This window comes from Bombyx mori, chromosome 16 (genome assembly GCF_030269925.1).
Source record: "Bombyx mori chromosome 16, ASM3026992v2".
NCBI lineage: Eukaryota > Metazoa > Arthropoda > Insecta > Lepidoptera > Bombycidae > Bombyx > Bombyx mori.
The window spans coordinates 5,196,324-5,220,591 of record NC_085122.1 but is presented as its reverse complement, the minus strand read 5'-3'; the positions used below and the strand labels follow the sequence as shown (position 1 = coordinate 5,220,591).

Below are 24,268 nucleotides of genomic sequence, written 5' to 3'. Positions count from 1 at the left end.
TGTCGCCACTATAATATATCAAAGATCTTGAATGCATCATTAATTTTAAAGTTCACACATTGCCAAATAAAGAGTATCAAAAATAGCATTAGCCGATGCTAGCTAAATAGCTCAGTATTTATCTATACCTTTACATAGTGCCACGTCAATTTTGGAAGTACTCCAATCTTTATTCAGTATCAAACCAAACCTCATTGAATAAATCTAGTGACGAACTGAGAGTAATTACAGCGAACGTTTAGAGTTTTTTCTCGATTGTATGTTAGTGTCGTAATTTACGTGAGTTTTTTTTTGTTTTGTTCGAAGCACTTAACACGACATTTGTTTGCTTTAATGTGTTGCCATAATAATAACTTCCAGTGTTTCCAATTTATTTATGTGTCGATAAACCGCTTCCAAAATAATTATATCTACTTTTACGGTTTAATTTCGAGTTCTTTTTATTATTATTATATTATTTCTACTATTTAACTGAGCTAGTACCTACAACACTCAAAGGCCGACGAATAGCGGCTTAGTCGTCTGTGAACACGAAAACTTTTCAGTATTTAGACCATTAGAAATAATTTAGTTGACGATAAAAAAACCGAGACTAAACCGTACTTTTAATTATGTATAAGATTTACGAAAACCGCAAAAATTACCGTAGGTTTTAAAATGTTTTCAGAGTATCTTCTTCTTCTTGTCCATTTTTCATATTAGTTGTAGGTAACCTATAAGTGTTGTATATGTTTGTGGAGGTGGGCAAGAGATTTGACAGATGCCTGAATCTCAGTAACAACAATTTCAAGCTAATTTTGCACAGCTACAAGTTTCGGACAATATCATTCGGACCGTCGGTCAATCGAGCAATTTTTAGGCGGAAGAAAACTAAGGCAACACATTTGTAATAAACACTGAAACTGACTTCACTGTATTAGCGAAAACAGTTACCTCTTAATTGTTTTCAATGAACATTTGTTATGCGATGTTTATGTGTATGCATAGATGAATGTGTCTACTATTTAGTAAAATGTATTCGAAAAGTTTTTATTAGCATCAATTTTGGCCTAGGCCATCTGGGTGCTTAGTGCGAGTTTTTTAACGTTCTCGATAGCGTAAAAGTTAACACAAATTTGTATGCAGTTAGTACGATTGCCTACGTTTGCCGCCAGGGGCGCTGTTTCAACTGCATACAAATTTGAGTTAACTTTTACGCTATCGAGAACGTTAAAAAACTCGCACTAAGCACACAGATGTGATGTTATGCTTGAAAAAGTTGGACTGCGTCATCCATGGGTATTAAGGTCACTTTCGAAATATGCCTACTCAGGCGAAAATTTTGTTTGTTTAAACCATTAAATCTTATCGCGTAAAAGCTAATTACGAACACATTTAACCTTCAGTTTGTAAATACGAGTCGTGCAGTATAACAAATAGTTCGATAAGAACAACGCTTGTGATTTCGCGTGTAGGTCTAAATAAAACTTTTTTTTTGTATGCGATTTTTTCGTCATAGCAAAGTACGGTTTCATTAAAACATAAATGTTTTTGAATACAGTTTACAAATTCCAATCAATGTACATTTTTCGAGGATTTCGCAAATTGTAGATTTTTTTTATATTCTCGATAATGTTTGGTTAAATTTCGCGGCTGCATTATTCCGCTCGGAGATTCCGAAGTTTTAAATAAATTAAAAAAGTGGGTAAAGCGATAAATTATCGTTCATTCACAATATTCCCTGGTGATTGTTTCATGTGAAATGGATGTTCGCTAGATATTTACAACCATTACTCGGTATGTATGATTCATATTTTTATTTCGCATTTTATTTATTTATTGCTTAGATGGATGAACGAGCTCATAGTTTACCTGATGTTAAGTGGTACCGAACCATAGCACATCAAGTACGTAAACGTCGCCACCCACCTTGTCTTAATTTTATGGTAAATTGCCATCCCTTCAAACCGAAACGTATTACTGCTTCACTGCAAAAATAGGCAAGATAGTGGGTACCTACCCGTGCGGGCTCACAAGACAAACTTCCATCAGTTATATAACATCATCATCATTCATCATTATCCTGCCCTTCTCCCAGTTACCTGGGGTCGGCGCAACATGTTTTCTCGTTCCATACTCTTCTATCATATACAATTTCTTCGCTCACTCCCCTCTTACCCATATCGTCTTTCACGCATTCCATCCATTTTTTCTTAGTTTTACCCCTTCCTTTATATCCTTCCACATTCATAGTTAACATTTTCTTACCAACCTCATTTTCATTTCGTCTCATCACATGTCCATGCCATCCCAAACGCGCACTTCTCAGCTTCTCTGTCACAGGTGCCACTTTCAGACTTCCTCTAACATATTCATTCCGTATTCTATCCATTCTCGTTACTCCACACATCCATCGCAACATTCGCATCTCTGCTGCATGCAAGCGCCTTTCATCCGCCACTTTAGTTATATAACATAATAAAAAAACTTTTAAAAGAGTTTCTTTTAAACAAGTTATTTAAAAAAAAAAACGAAAGATACGCATCAATATGAGTGTCGATGGCTTGCCTTGATAGATTGCAAATTTAATTAATAAATGTGAATCTGATATGTATTCAATTTGATCAAGGCTACTTAACATTTTTGCCGTGAAACAGTAATGCGTTCTGATTTTAAGGGTGGGGCAGCCGTTGTATTATAGAACTGAGACTTATCATAGAACTCATGTCTCAAGATGTATGGCCGCATTTACGTTGTTGATGTCTTTGGGCTCCGGTAACCGACTAACACCAGGTGGGCCGTGAGCTCGTTGACCCGCTTATGCATTTTCCCCCTAACTATTCGCTGGTAGCCAGGGGACTAATCTAGCTACGCGCGGACGGGTATATGAGCTCACGGGCTCAATCTGAGAGAATTTGCTAACACTAGCCCTAGTAAGAGCAGTACCTCGCAGAATCTACCGCCGGTTCGGAACCGCTACCCATTGAAAAGATACGGCTTTATGTAATTAGTAATTAGAAGTCGTCCGTAAAACGTGCGAACAAAGAGTTTCTTCTTACTACTCACAAAAACTGATATCAGCCTACGAGATTCAAACGCCGGCATATTCGCATCGCTTGATACTACAGTACCGATAACTCTGTTATCCTTTAGATCACATCTGAGATGTTCTAAAAAAACAGAGTTAGAGTTTTGTTTATTTAATTATTTAATCTCGGTGAGCATCATAATATTTACAAAATATTAATGACTTAGTGTAACGTCGCACAAAATCAGTAAGCTAAAAAGCGCAGTTACCGCGGATAGTTTTAACATTAGTTAATAAATAAATACATGACTTAAAGGTCACACAAGCGTTTTTTTTTCGTTATTTTTTATTATAATACCAATATATCAGAACTGTAATACGATACTGACAGATTACAGTCTGCATTTTAATTAAAGTAATTCTAAGAATACCTACAGATTAAAAAATAACAAAAGGAAATAATGATATAGGTACATACGCATCTTTTATGAAAAATAGTGTATTTTTTTCCTTGTCGTCACCAATAGCTTTGTATTCCGTACGTGTGTGATACTTTATCCCCAATCGTTATTCGATAACAGGTAATTTTCGGCCGCAGGAAAAAGACTGTGGGATTTCCTATGATTAAAATTTATTAAATGAGCACGTGTTGCAATGTTATTGCTTTTTGAATCTTTCTGTCGTAATGGAAATAATTCGATCATTGATTCATTATAATGAACGAAGAATTCATCCAATGTCAATGATATCTTATAAATTTTTAATATCGAGCGTAGAAGTAAGGAGGATCATCTCAGTGTATTAAAAAGTGTCCCTGAAAGGGAACCAATAAATATGGCACCATAGTAACATGTGAAAAGAATTTAAAAAGAGCGCCAAAAAAATTATTAGAATAGGATATTAAATTAAGAAGGAAAGAAACACTTAACCCTTTATCTATACATATAAATAACATTAGAGTGTCTGTTTGTAGTATTGAAATAACCGCTTTTTACTACATGCATATGAATATAGTACATACACTAAAATAATTTTTTTTACAATTTTTGTTTGTTTGTTTGTCTGTCTGTCTGTCTGTCTGTCTGTTTGTTCCGGCTAATCTCTGGAACGGCTGAATCGATTTTGATGAGACTTTCACTAATAAGTAGCTGATGATATAAGGAATAACTTAGGCTATATTTTTTTAGACTAGCTTCGCCCCGCGGCGTCGCCCTCAGTTATAGTCGTACTGCGCGCAACATGGCGGGCTTCATGTTGCGGGAAAAATTTCATGTTTCCGAAGTGAAGCGAGGGCGGGTCGCTAGTTAATAATATAGACACATATCAATATTGTAATCTGAGCTTCCAGTTAAAATAATGCGGCATTAAAATGTGGTTTGATGTCAGGCAACACAGGCGGAGTTATAAGATCCTACGCTACGATTCACTACGAGTTTCGAAAAGCTAATATATTGTTCTAAATTACATTTTGCTAACGGATTTCAAAACTACTTGTTAATTATTATATAAAAATGAAATATTTTCTCAGCCTAATTACGTGGTGTTTCTTGTATTAATGTCTCCCCAAGGTCTTGGACTGTGTAAATTGAGGTAGATGTAAATTGATAGATGCAAATTGGTTTTCAACTATGAAAATATACAATTATGTTGAATGACGAAATCTTTTGTCTGAATACTTTCGAAATATAATATGTAAAATTATATTTAAGATCTGTTTCCGTGTAGTTTATTATGTAGCGATCGTAAGAGCAAGATTAAAATCAGACATATATTTTTTCAAAAAAAATCCTTCTTTTTTTTATTGCCCTTGTAGGCAGACGAGCATACGGCCCACCTGATGATGAGTGGTTACCGTCTCCCATGGACTTCAGCAATGCCGGGGGCAGAGCCAAGCCGCTGCCTACCGATTGTATGTAATTTCATTTAGTTTCACGTCATTTGAGGTTTATACATATTATTATTATAATACGAACTTCAAGCAAGTTCAAACAATGAGCTAACCATAGATCATAAACTAATAGGTACCTACACGACGATCGGTCAAATAATAATACTAGCTTTGACACACGGTTTCGTTTGCGTTAATGTAGAAAAAAAGAAAAATTTTTTCTGGATAAAAGAATCTGGACAAACAAAACTTCCTAATGATCAGTTGAGAAGTTAAGATATGTAAGATTTTAAATAAACAAATCCAATTTTGCATTGACAATATTTTATAGCATCTTACTGCTTATTAGATAATTGGTGTGGGATTCTTAAAAGCGGAATGCCAGCATAGACATTGAATACCATAGATTAATTGCGTATCCTAAGATTTGTGAGATTATTTATTTATTTATTGCTTAGATGAGAGGACAAGCTCACCATTCCGATAGAGGCACCCGTCACGTGCGGACGTGCCCATCGACCACTCGATCGCCCGGCCTTTGTTCGCCCGGCTTTTGTTAGCCCGGCCATTGTTCGCGCGGCCTGTGTTCGTGGTACATCTGCCGACCAAGTGTTTTTTCCTGGAAGTTTTTATTTGTTTTGTTTCCTTTTGTTATTTCTGTGTTCGTGGTACATCTGCCGACAAACTGCTTTCCTGGAAGTGTTTAATTGTTTTGTTTCTTTTTGTTATTTCCGTTTTGTTGTGTTTTTTCTTTGTCCTGTAGTAATCGTGCCGCATCGCCACCTGTGTTCAATAGAACCGCTCAGGTCCGAGAAGTTGGGGCCTCGCCGCAGGGCGAGTGTCTTCAAGACCCGGGGCCGCCCCACCTGGGCACTCAGCGATCATGGACGCTGTGTTCGCGGAATTCCTCCGACTTCATCATCCACAGCTCGCCTCAGAGTTTCTGGCTTTCAAGGCCAATCACACTGCGAGCTCTCTCGAAGACTCCGCCGTGCTCGCTGCTCCTGCGTCGCCTGTACCTGCGTGCAAAGCTTCTACATCGAGCACCGCAACCTCCGTCGTGCCTGCCGTTCCCGCGTCGCCTATACTGGCGAGTAAAACTGCTGCGTCGTCCGCCGTGGCCACCGTTCCAGCTGTGCGATCATCCGCGGCCTCCGTCGTGCCCTCCAAAACACCTGCTCGTAGGTCACCGGCGTCCGCCTCCTCGTCCTCCGACTCTGACTCGGAGATGGAGGTCGACCTCGCCCCCGCCTCATCGACGGATGGATTTACCCTGGTACAAAAGGGTAAGAAGCGTGCCGCGGAGTCTCGAGCTCCCGCGGCCGCTAAAATTAGCAAAGCCGCGAACGCGTCGCGCCCCCGCCCCCAGACTCCCGTTGCGCCTCCAGCCCGTGCCAGTCCGTCGCCGCGTCCGGTGGCACAATATAAAACCCAGTCCCCTCCTCCGGTAATCCTTCAAGAGAAGGCAGCTTGGGATCGAGTTTCCCTGGCCCTTAAGGCCAAAAATATCAATTTCATGAATGCCCGTAACCTCGCGAACGGCATCCAAATAAAGGTGCATTCATCTGATGACCATAGGGCCCTCACCTCTTACCTCCGTAAGGAGCGTATAAGCTTCCACACTTATACGCTTCAGGAGGAGCGCGAACTCCGCGTTGTAATACGCGGAATCCCTAAAGAGTTAGATGTAGAGCTCGTAAAAGCCGACCTGTTAGAACAAGGCCTACCAGTGAATTCTGTGCACCGTATGCACACCGGTCGCGGTAGGGAGCCATATAATATGGTTCTAGTCGCTCTCCAGCCTACCCCCGAGGGTAAGAAAATCTTTAACACACAGACCGTCTGTAGGCTCTCTGGTATCGCTGTCGAAGCCCCCCATAAAAAAGGCACTCCTAGCCAGTGCCATAACTGTCAATTGTATGGGCACTCTTCCCGTAACTGTCACGCGCGCCCCCGATGCGTCAAATGTTTAGGCGATCACGCCACGGCCCTATGCACTCGCGATCAAAAAACCGCGACGGAACCGCCTAGCTGCGTCCTGTGTCGCACAAAGGGTCACCCCGCAAATTACCGCGGATGCCCCCGAGCCCCGAAAATAAATCGCCGCGTCGCCCGCCAAAACCGCCTCCGAGCTTCCGGCCCAGACATCAAAGCCTCGGCACCCTCTGCGTCGCAGGCTAAGCCAGCGTTCGTTCCGGCGGCGGTGCCCAGTGTCTCGGCCTGGGCGAAACCGCTGCCGTACACGAACACGGCTACAACTCCCTCCTCCGCGATTCGTCCTGCCCCCGCGACTCGTCCCTCTCCCGCGACTTGCCCTCCGACCTCGTCCGAAAATCTCGCTTTAGCGATCGACTTCTTTCAGTCGATCAACTTTGAGCGCGTTAACGCTTTGGGCGACGCCATTCGCGCTGCCTCCACTGCACAACACTTTATCGCCGTTGTGCAGGAATACGCCGACGTATACGCGTCATTAAATACGTACGTCCTCCCCTCACTCCGCCGGTAATCAATGGCGTATATAAGTAGAATAAAGCCCCTATCCGTGACGATAGGATTTTTTAACGCTTACGGTCTCGCAAATCAACGTGATCAGGTTTCTGACTTTTTGCGTGACCATCAAATTGATATCTTTTTAGTGCAGGAGACCCTACTTAAGCCCGCGCGCCGTGACCCTAAAATCGCGAACTATAACATGGTCAGGAACGACAGGCTCTCTGCCCGTGGTGGTGGTACCGTCATTTACTATAGAAGAGCCCTGCATTGCGTCCCGCTCGATCCTCCCGCGCTCGCTAATATCGAAGCATCAGTGTGCCGAATCTCACTGACGGGACACGCGCCGATCGTTATCGCGTCCGTTTATCTTCCACCGGATAAGATCGTTCTAAGCAGTGATATCGAGGCGCTGCTCGGTATGGGGAGCTCTGTCATTCTGGCGGGCGACCTAAATTGTAAACACATCAGGTGGAACTCACACACCACAACCCCGAATGGCAGGCGGCTTGACGCGTTAGTCGATGATCTCGCCTTCGATATCGTCGCTCCGTTAACCCCGACTCACTACCCGCTAAATATCGCGCATCGCCCGGATATACTCGACATAGCGTTATTAAAAAACGTAATTCTGCGCTTACACTCGATCGAAGTAGTTTCAGAGTTAGATTCAGACCACCGTCCCGTCGTTATGAAGCTCGGTCGCGCTCCCGATTCCGTTCCCGTCACGAGGACTGTGGTGGATTGGCACACGCTGGGCATCAGCCTGGCTGAATCTGATCCACCATCGCTCCCGTTTAACCCGGACTCTACCCCGTCTCCTCAGGATACCGCTGAAGCCATAGACATCTTAACATCACACATCACCTCGACATTAGATAGGTCATCGAAGCAAGTTCTGGCGGAGGACTTCCTTCACCGCTTCAAATTGCCCGACGATATTAGGGAACTCCTTAGAGCTAAGAACGCCTCAATCCGCGCATACGATAGGTATCCTACCGTGGAAAATCGTACTCGAATGCGTGCCCTACAACGCGACGTAAAGTCTCGCATCACCGAAGTCCGAGATGCCAGATGGTCTGATTTCTTAGAAGGACTCGCGCCCTCTCAAAGATCTTACTACCGCTTAGCTCGTACTCTCAAATCGGATACGGTAGTAGCTATGCCCCCCCTCGTAGGCCCCTCAGGCCGACTCGCGGCGTTCGATGATGATGAAAAAGCAGAGCTGCTGGCCGATACGTTGCAAGCCCAGTGCACGCCCAGCACTCAATCCGTGGACCCTGTTCATGTAGAATTAGTAGACAGTGAGGTAGAACGCAGAGCCTCCTTGCCACCCTCGGATGCGTTACCACCCGTCACCCCGATGGAAGTTAAAGACTTGATCAAAGACCTACGTCCTCGCAAGGCTCCCGGTTCCGACGGTATATCTAACCGCGTTATTAAACTTCTACCCGTCCAACTCATCGTGATGTTGGCATCTATTTTCAATGCCGCTATGGCGAACTGTATCTTTCCCGCGGTGTGGAAAGAAGCGGACGTTATCGGCATACATAAACCCGGTAAACCAAAAAATCATCCGACGAGTTACCGCCCGATTAGCCTCCTCATGTCTCTAGGCAAGCTGTATGAGCGTCTGCTCTACAAGCGCCTCAAAGATTTCGTCTCATCCAAGGGCATTCTCATCGATGAACAATTCGGATTCCGTACAAATCACTCATGCGTTCAACAGGTGCACCGCCTCACGGAGCACATTCTTGTGGGGCTTAATCGACCAAAACCATTATACACGGGAGCTCTCTTCTTCGACGTCGCAAAAGCGTTCGACAAAGTCTGGCACAACGGTTTGATTTTCAAACTATTCAACATGGGCGTGCCGGATAGTCTCGTGCTCATCATACGGGACTTCTTGTCGAACCGCTCTTTTCGATATCGAGTCGAGGGAACCCGCTCCTCCCCACGACCTCTCACAGCTGGAGTCCCGCAAGGCTCTGTCCTCTCACCCCTCCTATTTAGCTTATTCGTCAACGATATTCCCCGGTCGCCGCCGACCCATTTAGCTTTATTCGCCGACGACACGACTGTTTACTATTCTAGTAGAAATAAGTCCCTAATCGCGAAGAAGCTTCAGAGCGCAGCCCTAGCCCTAGGACAGTGGTTCCGAAAATGGCGCATAGACATCAACCCAGCGAAAAGTACTGCGGTGCTATTTCAGAGGGGAAGCTCCACACGGATTTCCTCCCGGATTAGGAGGAGGAATCTCACACCCCCGATTACTCTCTTTAGACAACCCATACCCTGGGCCAGGAAGGTCAAGTACCTGGGCGTTACCCTGGATGCATCGATGACATTCCGCCCGCATATAAAATCAGTCCGTGACCGTGCCGCGTTTATTCTCGGTAGACTCTACCCCATGATCTGTAAGCGGAGTAAAATGTCCCTTCGGAACAAGGTGACACTTTACAAAACTTGCATAAGGCCCGTCATGACTTACGCGAGTGTGGTGTTCGCTCACGCGGCCCGCACACACATAGACACCCTCCAATCCCTACAATCCCGCTTTTGCAGGTTAGCTGTCGGGGCTCCGTGGTTCGTGAGGAACGTTGACCTACACGACGACCTGGGCCTCGAATCAATACGGAAATACATGAAGTCAGCGTCGGAACGATACTTCGATAAGGCTATGCGTCATGATAATCGCCTTATCGTTGCCGCCGCTGACTACTCCCCGAATCCTGATCATGCAGGAGCCAGTCACCGTCGACGCCCTAGACACGTCCTTACGGATCCATCAGATCCAATAACCTTTGCATTAGATGCCTTCAGCTCTAATACTAGGGGCAGGCTTAGGGACCCCGGTAACCGTACTCGTCGAACTCGACAAAGAGGTCGACGTGCAACCTAACCCATGCATCAGCCCGCTGAGTTTCTCGCCGGATCTTCTCAGCGGGTCGCGATTCCGATCCGGTAGTAGATTCATTCGCGAAACAATTGCTCTTGAGTTGTTAGGTCTCCTTCGGAGGCGCTCGGGCAGTTGTTAGTAAATCCCACCCCTCTTGGCTGAGCCTTTGCTCGCCCACCTGTCCTGGTGAAACTGGAAAGGCCTTCGGGCCACCAGTAAACTTTCAATCATAAAAAAAAAAAAAAAAAAAAAAAAAAAAAAAAAAAAAAAAAAAACAAGCTCACGGCCCGGCCCACTTGGTGTTAAGTGGTTATCGGAGCCCATAGACACCTACAACGTAAATGTCGCCACCCACCTTGAGATATGAGTTCTAAGGTCTCAGTATGGTTACAACGGCTGCCCCACCCTTCAGACCGAAACGCGTTACTGCTTCACGCCAGAAATAAGCAGAGTGATGGTACGTACCTGTACGGACTCACAAGACGTGCTACTACCAGATTTTGAAAGATGCTTCACGATTCTGACGTATTGTAAGGCAGTTCGGAAGCAAACCAAAACTACATTAAAGAATAATAGTATACTAGGTATGAGCGTTAGTATATTTAATAAACTACCGAAGAAATTAAGAGACTTAGATGATTTTAATTTTTTAAAAAACCTAAAAGGTAATCTTATTAGTGAAAATTATTCTCACATAAATGATTTTCTTGGGGATGACATTGAAAATAAATGGATTTTTAATTATTAGTTGAATTATGGATGAATGAATGGTAAATTATATAATATTATAACTATGCACTGCACTAAAATTCGCATGTCAAATAATGACAAAGCATACACGCTGCTTTTAATTTATGTAATAACTCATTTTCACTATGCTTGGCGCATAAATGATTTCTTTCTTTCGGTATTAGCACGACGTGTTCTATTTGTTTATTCTCGTTATTTCTGTCACGAACCAATCACGCTTTTAGAGTGGATTTCTTGTTAGACTAATGAAATTAAAGATACCTAGGTTTTCATGTTTATAGGTGGGCGTTGGCACTCAATTTGTGGCATTTATTGGGTCAAGTTGGCCGTGAACCGATAAAAACAATAGTTTCAATATTTTACAAAACAAACATTCAATATCTAAGGATGCATAAAACAGATAGACAAGACAATGTTTTTGGTGTGTATAACGACAGTTAATAATTATGGATTGCTATTTAGAATTTATAATAAATTTACCAGCTTAGTTTCGTATTTATCCTCAGATTTAATGACACATTGTCATAGCATTAGAATTATTTTATATTTCAAATTACGTGATCATATGTTTGTCACGACATGTTTATTTTGATCTACACGTTAATTACCGTATTAATTATTTCTAGCGTAGGTAATAAATAAACATCGGCGCTTGTTACTATGTTTTTAATCTGCTAAAGGTTTTTTTTCTTAAATGTTTAATGAATTTAATTTAATTGTTAACGCTAATTTATGTAGAAATCATTGAATTTTTATTATTTATTTTATTAACTTAAACAATTAAATTAATTAAAATTAATAACCAAAAACGCTAACTCTTTTGACAATGCAGTATCTATTCGTGGGTTATAAGCTAATGGTGGAAACTTGTTTCGTTCTTATGATACAAGTTTTATTTAAATAAAATTGAAATAAAACTTATTTTACAACATACTCCACTTATCCAGCAAACATATGGCGATTTAAGGCTTTTCAAACACCAGATTTTTTAATTGCCCCTATGTTGGATTTTCTTTGTTTTTTTTAAGTAATCTAACAATTAATTATCTTTTACCCCATCATACTATTTTGGGCGTATTACAAACCAGCACAAATTGGTATCATAGTCCTGCTTATTTCAGTAGTGAAGGCTTCATTTGTTCAAGCTTGGTGGGTAGGTCAACCGCATATCAAAACACAAGTTCACCTTCACCTTGTCTCGTAGTGGGCGGTGGCTTTCCGTTTCAACTATCTGTAAGCTCCAGCCATCACATAACCCTTACGTGTAGATTACATCTAGTGTAGTTCTAACTGTAAATAACAGCGATAAAATTAAAATACATCAAAATAAACATATAAACCACCTCCATTTTACTTTGAGGCACTTTGGGAGTCGAAGCTATTCTTTTTGGGTCGGTAGCCGAAGCTCTTGCGAGATCCACGTCGAGGGTATACCGAAATTACCAACAAAACGACTTTTCAGCATTCTGGTCCGTGCGTACAAGCCCCACACGGCACAGAACCAGGACGAAGTAGGAAGAGCGACTGCCGTCAAAACTATAACCGAACGCGGCCAGATATGGTGTAGAACTCGACCTAACTAAATAAAGCCCGTTGCTCTTTAATTGGTCATTTGACCTACCACAACAGTTTATTTAAGTACGAGTATTTGTATCTATAAATATTATGTATGTTATATATACACATACGTTTAAGTAATATCCCTATCATACAGGTTCATCTCTGCACCCCCTCTAAGGTAGACTGTCAGAGAATGCCTATGGCATTAAGTCCGCCTTTATACTTTCTAGTATACAAAGTTATATAAAAAAAAACAGCAACCTATTAGGGTAAAAAGATAGCAACTACATAACCCTTCTTTTTTTACCCATTTTTTGGCAGTGGTTACGGTTTGCAGATATTAAGAGTAACTAGTGGGCCCAGAGATATTTTAAGGCTTTACCCACCAAACGATTTCTTTAGCACTCTCGCACCCTTTAACCCTTTGCGCTACCGCAAATATTCTGTGAAATGTGAATCGAATATACATGGTTTTGCGCCCAGTGAGTAGTAACAATCTAAAAACAGTTTACAAAGCATGATTGTTTAAAACGTCGATCGTTCACAAACCGAGTCAGTTGCCATTTTCCGCCTGACGCGTTATCACGGAAACTCATCATTAGCGAAATGATAGATTTCCCGCGTTCGTGATTATTTTAAACGATTATCTATGGTTTTTTTTTTTGGTGAACAAGCAAAGTAATCCGCGAAGGAAACTATAAAAGGAAACGTATTAGAACATGTTTTGTGACAGTGATTTTGAGAGAAAAATGCAGAAAGTTTGTTCACAATTTATTACAGGCATTATATTAGTATTAATTAGTGTTTACAATGTTTTTTGTTATTATCACTCGCAACTCGTTTCACACTTGCAACTTTTGATTTAAATTGTTTTTTCTTTCTAAAAGACGTAAGCTCCGAACCTACCTGGTGTTAAGCATTTGCCTGTGCCAATTAAAATTCCATCTCATAATCCATAAAAATCCATCTCATAATTCCACCTATCCATTGTCCGAATTGTGTTCGAGCAAGATTCGGATTTGAAATTTTTTTCATTTATTTAGATTATGACAAGGAAGACGCTGTAAATGTTTACCGAAGCCCAAAGAAAATTGAAATTGAAAATTTCTTTAAATTAGGAGCTAAAAAACCTTAAAAGGCCTAGTTAAACTGGAATATCTTTTATACCGTTATTCCAACAAAACGTATAGGTAATTACTTTATTTAAGTAATTAGGTATTACGGTAGTATATATCTGTGTGTGTTTACAACGTTACCATGTGTCAGAGAGGCAGGGTCCACAAAGTCCTTGCTTAAAAGGTACACATTATTTGAAAAAAAAAATATGTATATTTACAATCGCTGTTCGTAGGTAGATATCTCAACTGCGTAGGTACGGTACATGTCTACTTTACTTAATGTAATGGATATAGAGTAATCCGGCTGTCTTACTCATAGACAAAATCACAGATAATTAATTCATCTTAAATAAAATATTATTAAATTACAGTTACAAAACGTATCAAGGTTACATTTAATTTACTACTCATAAAAACGTTACTCATACATGTTTTTTTTTTTTTATTGCTTAGATGGGTGGACGAGCTCACAGCCCACCTGGTGTTAAGTGGTTACTGGAGCCCATAGACATCTACAACGTAAAATGCGCCACCCACCTTGAGATATAAGTTCTAAGGTCTCAAGTATAGTTACAACGGCTGCCCCACCCTTCAAACCGAAACGCATTATTGCTTCACGGCAGAAATAAGCAGGGCGGTGGTACCTACCCGCGCGGACTCACAAGAGGTCCTACCACCAGTAATTACGCAAATTATAATTTTACGGGTTTAATTTTTTATAACACGATGTTATTCCTTCACCGTGGAAGTCAATCGTGAACATTTGTTGAGTACGTATTTCATTAGAAAAATTGGTACCCGCCTGAGATTCGAACACCGGTGCACCGCTCAACACGAATGCACCGGACGTCTTATCCTTTAGGCCACGACGACTTCAGTTGCAGCTCATATTCACTAGGCTGCGCGATTTCGCTTCGTTGGACGTGTCCGGATGCGACATACATTACGTACATGCTGAACAACAATGGAATCGATGGTAAACAGGAAATTTTGTCGGGTAATGCTTAATGACTTCAAGCCTTGGTACCTAGCAATGGCTGTAAGTTTCTTAGCGCTTTCAAAATAGTTTGTTTACATATAATATAATTATAATAGCTCGCTTTTGAACATGAGACTACTTATTTTAGAATTTATTGATTAAATTATTAATTTCTTAATTTTCGCGGTAATTTTAATGTGTACATTCTAATCAGATATTTTACTACATAAGTAATACTCGGGCACCTATACGTAGTATATAAGTACGTATTTGCCGAACATAAATAAAAAAATCTAAAATATGAAAAAACAACATTACAGCAACAACAAAATAAACAAAACAAAAAAATGAAACCAATAGTAGTAAGCCTTCTTAAACAACCATTAAAACAAGAGAAACGTTGTTCGTTGTTGGTTTTTTTTAAAGTTCCGGCTTGTTTATTTCCATATACAAACGTTTTTGTTGGATTCGTAAAATTATGAAAAAACGGTGTTAACAATATGCCATTTACAGAAACAGTCGCTGCACGTCTCGTCAATGTTCCTGACAATCTTCTTACGTTATTTAATTAACATCAGTGATGTGTGAGTTTTCAGTACACTGGAACTTTGATAACGCGTGTAAATAAACTAAGATGTTTATGCATGAACAAAACCTTTGTAAGGAGGTGACTTTGAGGTTATGAACATTGTTATAAACGTTATTATTAAGCCGTTACTCATTGATACTAACGGGTTCAGCGTCCATTTTAATATTTGAAATGTTTTCAGTTATGTTTCTTGCAAAATATACCTACGTAATATATTTTCCTTTATGAATGCTAGGTAAAGTTTCGTTTCTAAATAAGAAAATTAAAAGACAAAATATATCATTAAAAAACTGTCAAAAAACACGCTTCAATATCAAACCGAACTAAAAATTCATTTATTCAATGTTATCGATTAGGCTAAATCAACAAAATCAATATATTAAGTTGTCATAGTTCATGCGTGTGCGAATTTTCAAGTAATTTTGCATCTTGAAATATTTACGTTCGTAGATAGAAAAGGTCAAGTTAATAAAGAATGTTATAAAAAAAAAACGTGAAATTCCTTTACAACATAGAACACTATTTGTTAGACACAGTTTTAGAAATTATTTTTGAACATAGAAACCTGAACATCGAAACTTATTAATACTCTTACTTATCAGACCGTACACATCAACTTTAGTGGTTAAAAATATACCTATACTCCTACTACTACATTTAAAGACATCTCTAAATATCGATTTTTTAAGATTGCGTTTTGAAGCGTGCGTCAGTGACCTCTCAAGAGTTGAACGGCGGTTAGACTTTTTGGCGGGAACGCGAAGAGTGAAGTTATGTGATTTCTTTTATTTTGTCTATTTAGTGTTTATTCAGGTTTAAATGCGTAATAATGGAGCTTTATTAATTGTTTAGTATTTGTGAAAGTGCACAAATGTTGGAAAATAAAATAAAGCCGATTGGACGTAACTTCTTGGGACCCTCCAAAAAGTCCACTGCAAAAGTCTCAGTAAATGACCACCATTTTACTGATGTTATATTTCATCGCATATCATCTCATCTCATTTCATTTCATTTCATTTCATGCAATGTTTCCTATTAATCAACTTCATTTCATTTTACTTCATATTATCATTTTTCATATATATAATATTATATTGTATCGTATGAAACCTTTGCCTTTCCAGTTGGAAAAATAAAACTACTACTCAACGGCGGTTATAGTACATAACTGCCATTTATTAAATCTGTAACCTGAATCAAAACGGGCCATAGGATGTTTTTGTATGAAATGAGATTACATTGCCAGTTTATTGAATAATGTATAATATACTTTTTGGGCTGAAAAGGCGTTATTTTATAAAAAATCACAGTTTTTTTTTGTCACATCATAATACAACATGTAATTACTGTTTTTCATAGCTCTTTGATCAAATACTTAATACTAAAACTACATATTAGAGATATTGACCCTATTAGCATCAGCAACTGATAAGTATAGGTATGCGGTACGAGAATGCTCATTGACAACTTTATACAAATGGACTATTTTAAAACGCGTAGGTACTCCTACGGAAATGCTTCAGCATAAACAGTAAAAATTACACATATTAAACGCATTGTGATTGCAACGAGCATTAATTGCTTCATACATACTGGTGACATAGCGTGTATGTGTGACATTATATACTTGTAGATGTACCTATAATTGTGTTCGTGTTAATGTAAATAGGCACAGTGAATCACAGTGCTTTTCACATTGCATAGAAGTTAGATTGTAGTTTTTGTAAAGGGAACAAGGGCAATTACAAAAAAAAGGTAGGTACAATTTAGAGGCGATGTTAGTTTAATGTCTCATTTTCAAACTTGATGACAGTATGGATGTTTCTTACGTATTTTTCTGCGATATTTTAAAAATGATGTTAAAATTAATGTATTTATATTTGGTGTTTCAAAAATATAAGAAAAGAACGAGTGTGTAGTACAAATATCGCGCTGTTTCTGTCACATGTTATAATTTTAATGGAGGTGACGTCATAAAATGCTATAATACATGTATCTTACCTCGTTCACTAGATTTGAAAAGTCTCAAAGTAATGTAGCTACTTTGCGACATGTGACATTTTTATTATGGCACTGATATGATGGTCTGTGAGTTGTAGTAATTATGTGATTGAATTTTTAATGTATGGTGGCTCTCGTTCATTTTGTTGGGGCCGATGGCCTCGCTAACCACATAATAGCGTAGAAAGCGTCATAAAAATACAACCCTAATAAGAGTCTAACGTGATAATTTTGTTAATCAATTATTCACTTTCATCATCTACATTCCACCAGACTAAACTGAAGTGTCTTTAGTTTGATTCTATTAAATGTCTATCAACGATTATTATTAATCGAATCTCGCATCTTGTTACATGTTGCAGTTCTATTAGCAAGAGGTTTCAGTTCCATTCGGAGCTACGGTAGGCAATACAGTACTTCGTATTATACTGTGTGCTTAGTGCGAGTTTTTTAACGTTCTCGATAGCGTAAGAGTTAACTCAAATTTGTATGGAGTTAGAACGTTGCGTTCCAACTGTATAAAAATTTGAGTTAACTTTTTTTTTATTGCTGAGATGGGTGGACGAGCTCACAGTCCTCCTAGTATTAAGTGGTTACTGGAGCCCATAGACATCTACAACGTAAAATGCGCCACCCACCTTGAGATATAAGTTCTAAGGTCTCATGTATAGTTATAACCGCTGCCCCATCCTTCAAACCGAAATGCATTACTGCTTCACGGAAGAAATAGGCTGGGTGGTGGTACCTACCCGTGCGGACTCACAGGAGGTCCTACTACCAGTAATTACGCAAATTATAATTTTGCGGGTTTGATTTTTATTACACGATGTTATTCCTTCACCGTGGAAGTCAATCCTGAACATTTGTTGAGTACGTAGGTATTTCATTAGAACCACGGCCACGTTAGGCCACATTAGGCCACGACGACTTCTTAAAAGTATTCAAATCACTAGTCACTAGTCTTCAAGTATTTTGACAATAGGGAAAACAAATGAAAAAATAAAAATATTTACATCTTTTAGAAGCGTACTATCAAATTACACTGTTTATCGTCTGTAGTAAACATATGCGACAAGTAAATAATGTACCTAATAAACGTCTCCTCAGTTATTTACACTGAAAGTGTAGAATAAATACAGTTGTAACTCATGTACTGACTGTAAACATCTCATTTAATTATTATTATTGTGAAAATATGCCTTTATTTTTCGTGCTTTGTTTATGAAAAGAGAGAGTGTTAACTATGAATGTGGAAGGGTCTATCTATCTATCAATATTCCTCTATAGGAAGAGGTAGACCTAAGAAGAAATTGATGGATTGCGTGAAAGATGATGTGTAAAAGAGGAGTAAGCGAAATAGTATATGACAGGAGGAGTATGGAAGGAGAAAACATGTTGCGCCGACCCCAGGTGACTGGGAGAAGGGCAGGAGAATGATGATAATGATGATATGTTTATGAAAAAAATTTATCAAAGCAAACCACTACGAAACGTTTTAAGCTTTTCAAGGTGTGTGGCGCATTTACGTTGTAGATGTCTATGGGCTCCAGTAACCACTTAACACCAGATGGGCTGTGAGCTCGTTCACCAGTCTAAGCAATAAAAAAAAAAGCTGATTCAATGACCTGGAGACGTGTTCGATCTAGAGCAGCACCACCTCATCTCGTCCCATGGGCGTCGTAAAAGACGAGTATGGTAGTCATTTATTAATCGTAGGGCATATTTTGAGCTCCACTGTGTAGGTACCGCCATCTTGCTGATTTCTGCTGCAAATTAGTCATGCGTTCTCGTTTCAAAAGTGGGACAGCGGTTATACATTTACCTACCTATGTAAATACCTACCACAAAAATCTTTTAGCTATATAGACTTTGTGAATTAGTGGATTAAGACTATCGTGAAATATTATGTTGACTTTATTCATAAACGAAATACGCGCCATTTTTCTTTCGTCAATGATAATAACATCAGAAACTTTCCCATTAAAACTGTAGAGCATTTTTACTAATAATAAATAATTTACGTTATAAAATCAATGCCCGTGTTCACGAACGAATAAAAGGGAACAACGTCAAGTGGTATACAACGAAATCTTAATAAACGGCATTTTGAAACCACGCGAATAGGCGCAGTCCTGCATATTTCTGCCACAAAGCAGTTTTGATTAGTTAGTTGAGATTACAAAGCTTTAAACGTACTCGCTCTGGTACAAAAACTAGATCAAGGTGGTCACGACCCTCAGTAATGAGGAAGCGACGAAGAAGAAGACTCTAACCGGCGCCATCTAAGCGGGCTTCGGATAGCCTGCCGACCGAGAGGGCTGGTGGTCGTGGCGCCGACGACCGCCGGTCCGGCGTCCCGAGGGGGGTGATGGGAGAGATGTGCTCAGCACTAAATGCTTCACTTCCCCCCTCTGCCTTTTTATGAGTTCTGTCTCATGCGAGGTTTGAACGTTAGTTGTTGAGCGACAGGAGGTTTTAGTCAGTTCGACTCTGACATACTCCGCCCTCCTGATAAAAAAAAAAGCTTTAAACGTAATTGCCAGTTTCACAGTTATCTTCTTTTCTTTGCTCTTATCCCACTATGTAGGGCCAACGCAGCATGTCCTATTTTTTCATTTAATCCTGTTATACGTTATCTCTGTATTCACTTTTTTTTTGATTGAAGGATTACTGGTGGCCCGGAGGTCTTTCTAGTTTCACCAGGACAGGCGGGCGAGCAAAGGCTCAGCCAGGAGGGGTGGGATTTGCTAACAGCTGTCCGAGTGCCTCCGAAGGAGACCTTTTTTTTCTTACCTATGCTGAAAGCCTTGGCCTTGAGGCTATTTCACCTTAATCTTAACTAGTAGGTCAGCTCACGGGGCTCAAACCGGAGTGATGCTAACACTGGCCCTAGCAAGAGCAGTGCTTCGCAGAATCTACCACCGGATCGGAAACGCGACCCACTGAGAAGATCTGGCGAGAAACTCAGTGGGCAAAGGAGACCTAACAACTCAAAGGCAACTACTTCGCGAATGAATCTACTACCGGATCGGATTCGCACATTCAAACTCTTCTCTAACATAATCTCTTTCACAGAGTCCATCCAAGTGAATACTTTCAATCAAATAAAACAAAGTCTTAGCTGCTATGTCGTACGGAACCGTTTAGGTGTGTTTATAAATAAATTATGCTAATCATAAAAATGGAAATACACGACCCGTAACATGTGGCACTCGCACTGCTATGGTTTTGCTAAAAATAAACATGTAATGATATTTAAATTTGTACACACGTATTGTCAGTTTAACACGCATCTCAAAATACTTGGAAGTACACAATGAAATGGGAGACGGCTTAAAATATTTGTGAATCACTTGAACATTTAATTTAGCGTATCTAAACGAAATCTTCGTCTTTTTGTAAGACGAAATTTAAAAAAGAATACGATAAAATTACATTTGTATATCGATGTTCAGAATAAGATTATATTATTATTTACTCGGATCTTTTATTTGCTTGCTTCTTAAATTATATTAAAATGTGATAGGTCAGTGCCTGCACATGACTTGAAAGTTTATGCAGTTTTTTTAAGTTTCAATGTTAGACGTTGAAACTAGTTCAAATTCCGTTTGCTAAATTAGAAGTTTACTAAATTATTTGTGGTAGCCCCGCGTTTGAAGTTTCAATGGTACACTTCTCATTTGCTTATACATACTTAAATATAGAACACAGAGAAAAAAAACACCTCAGGAAATTTTAGCAGTCATTTAGCAGTATCTCTTTTTTGGTACTTATAGTAAGTAGCTTAGGCACCCACATAATTTTTAAATAAATTTCAAAATACACAGTTATGCCAGCCTTTGAAAGGATATTTCAATTCATTTATTAAATCGATAATGATAATAATATTGTGATATTTTAATTTATTATTTCCATCTGAAAGGTTTACAACACAGTACGACGCATCGATAAAATTTTCAACATTGTGTAATTTTAGAATATACCTTTGAAAGAGCTAGAGTCTGTACTGGGGTTCAATGACCTGTATCTACCTGTATCTCTAGGCTATCTCCTTCCTAGGTGATGTACGAACGCTGCTCTCATTTTTACACTCTCTTCCACAGCCTTGACATCATATGGTTCGATTTCTTTTGAGTCTATTCGGCTTTTCTGTAGTAAATTTAAAGCAAACTATTCCAAATCACCTATCACGCAACACAAACTAAAGACCCGCTTACGTAGAATAGAATGTCCAACAACACCTGGGTGATCGGTGGTCACATGAATGACTTTGGGTAAACATACATTATATGTATGGTTTACCATTAGAATGACTACGGTCTTGTATCCATTAAAACAACAAAACACTGCAATTACAAATTTAATTACTTTTACCAATTTTAAATTCAGGGAAAATCCATCTTCTTCATCGGATTAAAAAACCTAATAGTCATTACCTTAAAATTTAAGAAAAAAAAAAACTTCTGTTCAACTATTGAAATCATTACGTTCTGATTCATAATTGATGTTTTTGTGCTTTTAATTATTAGTTAGCGTAAAATTGGAATAGTTCGCCACAAATGGAAAATTAATTACAAATGATGGAATATGGTTATAACCGACGGACGAGGAAAAATTTTAAGCCCAATTTTATCGAACAATGTATTTAAAAGTTTTGTTCATTAGGTTAAACTCGTTAAACAATTTTTTTTTTTTGGTTACTTTTACCTGGATTTTTGACCAAACTCCCAGAGTGTAAAAAGATCACTGAAGCCCTATCATAGATATCAAACCGTGACATGAGGTTGAAGTACAAACGATGTATTGTATGGCGGTTTCCAGCCCACTGAGTTTCTCACCGGATCTTCTCAGTGGGTCGCGTTTCCGATCCGGCGGTAGATTCTGCGAAGCACTGCATTTGCTAGGGCCACTGTTAGCACCACTCCGGTTTGAGCCCCGTGAGCTCACCTACATGTTAGGGCGAAGCTGATATAGCCTCTCAAGGCTATCAGCATAGATAATAAAAAAAATGGCGATTTTGAAATCGAAGCGCATGCTGTGGCCGCAAAATAGGATGGATGCAGTATCCACAGCTGCATTTCCACCAAAAATGTCCGAGGATGGGTAGCGAGGAATGTGTTTGTTAAAAACCAATACAATCACTTAATATGCCTAGCCACACTCAGCGCAACTTTAGTGGAAACTGCTCAGCGGAGAGCTAGATTTTTGTTCATGCAAAACAAGGGGAAAATGTTTGCTACGGATGTGTTGCTAGGGATGTGTACTAAGTACGGAGACAAGCGAAAAAACAGCAGTCACTATACGCGGTTTGTCAGAGGTACACGCACCGTTTCACAGCATCGCTACGAATTCTCTCACCACTCAGGGGCCTCATTTTTAGTGTAAATGCAGCGTGCCCGTTCGAGTTTAGAATACACCCCACAACCCGTGTCAGTTGACGATCGGAGTATACTGCTACTCAGAAAACGCTGCCGACCATTCTTCAGTGACTTTTACGACATTCGACTAGAAAAGTTGGGGCGGAGATATTCTGGGTGACAGACTGTGAGAACAGTATATTTAAAGTTTATGATGAGTGTGAGATTAAAATTGTTTAATTTTTTGAATCAGAACACGAATAGTTACCGAATCTCACTGCAATGATTGAAATTGAAAAAAAAAATTTGTAGATTATTTAGTATAGTAGTATTGTAGATAGTAGATTTTCAAATCATTGTGTTATCATTCATGCATTACGACCTATCTATGTTATGATAATACACATGTAGGGTATAGAAATACGTCCTTTAAATAAATATTTTAATACTTATTCTATTATGATGACCGACACCATCTATCATTATGCCAATTAATTACCTATCTATAACAGTCAGTCAAAGACTTAAATTGTTTTTTCGAGCATACCGAAAAATGGCAATTATACTATTTGTTTTAAGATTTTAAATCTTGGTGTTTTTGTCTAGTCTTGATTTAAAACACTCGTTTTCAGAGAACTAGGTACATACCGGCGGCATGATTTTTTTGATAAAAAAATAAGTTCAATGTCTAATAGTTAAAGAATGGGAATTTGGAGCATGCAAATATGCGTTTATATGCTCTGAAAGTGAATTACGTCACTGACGTTCACAGATAATACGTTTTGCACTGGCAATAATGTAAGTAGTTTCTCTGTTTATAATGTAAGATAGCCGAGAGTGTCAAATTAGACGTATATTAAACACAGTGGGCTATCGGAGTGAACGTTTACATTTTAAAATTAAACTGTTATAATTGAAGTCGTCGTGACCTGAAGGATAAAACGTCCGGTGTAGTGGTATCGAGCGATTCGAGAATGCCGATCTTAAAATTCTACATGCAGGTACCAATTCTACTAAAGACACAGGTGCGGTTTACATTTGTTCAAGAATGACGGTGGCAACGGCTTGGCTGTGCCCTAAGCATCGTTGACACGACTCGTATGTTCCTCTGGTTACAGTAAAAAAAGTATTAAAGGGCGAAGTAATCGCATCGTGTAAAAAAAAACCACCCAAATTATAAATCCGTATGTACTGGGTGGTGGGGTATATTTTTTCCGAGAAACTTTGAAATGGTGGAACAGTCAATACAATAATTCAAATTTTAAGCTTATTCTCGAGCTGGTGATGTCTATGGAGTCCAATATCCATTTAAAGACGTTTAAGTTCGTAAAACCATTAATTGTCTAACTTTGTCTATGACTAATATTCTAGAATATTTCATTCCATAGTTAAAAAGTTAGAGAGGCGGTCTTTATTTTTTACGATTTAAAAGCGTATCTCTCGATTAAGTACGTTGGCATGAAGGCGTATGAAATAAGACAGCAATGAGCAATGGTCGTTAGATTTAATGTAATTTAAAAGTCTTATATCCTTTAATCATTCACAATAATTGAAAAAATATATTGCGAAGCGAGCTAAGTCTATTTACGGCTTTAGAAACAATTTTTTCATTCATCAGCTAAATATAAGC

At 39.3% G+C, this 24,268-nt stretch overlaps 1 protein-coding gene across 7 annotated transcripts in view; it reads left to right on the top strand.

Annotated features, from left to right (window-relative positions):
• Positions 1 to 24,268, top strand: part of LOC101739927 (calcium release-activated calcium channel protein 1) — an 87,916-nt gene that overhangs the window by 54,236 nt on the left and 9,412 nt on the right. The window contains exon 1 of one of the 7 annotated variants that reach the window (XM_038016219.2): positions 242 to 279. The exons of 2 other annotated variants lie outside the window; for them this stretch is intronic. Coding sequence is in view for 2 of the 5 variants with exons in the window: in XM_038016217.2 (XP_037872145.1) it covers positions 23,613 to 23,639 (27 nt within the window). In the remaining 3 variants the exon portion in view is untranslated. Of the gene's footprint in view, positions 1 to 241; positions 280 to 1,414; positions 1,777 to 23,535; positions 23,640 to 24,268 lie in introns of those variants that run through there. 4 more of the 7 variants (XM_062672972.1, XM_004928850.3, XM_038016217.2 and 1 more) reach the window with 4 other exon arrangements.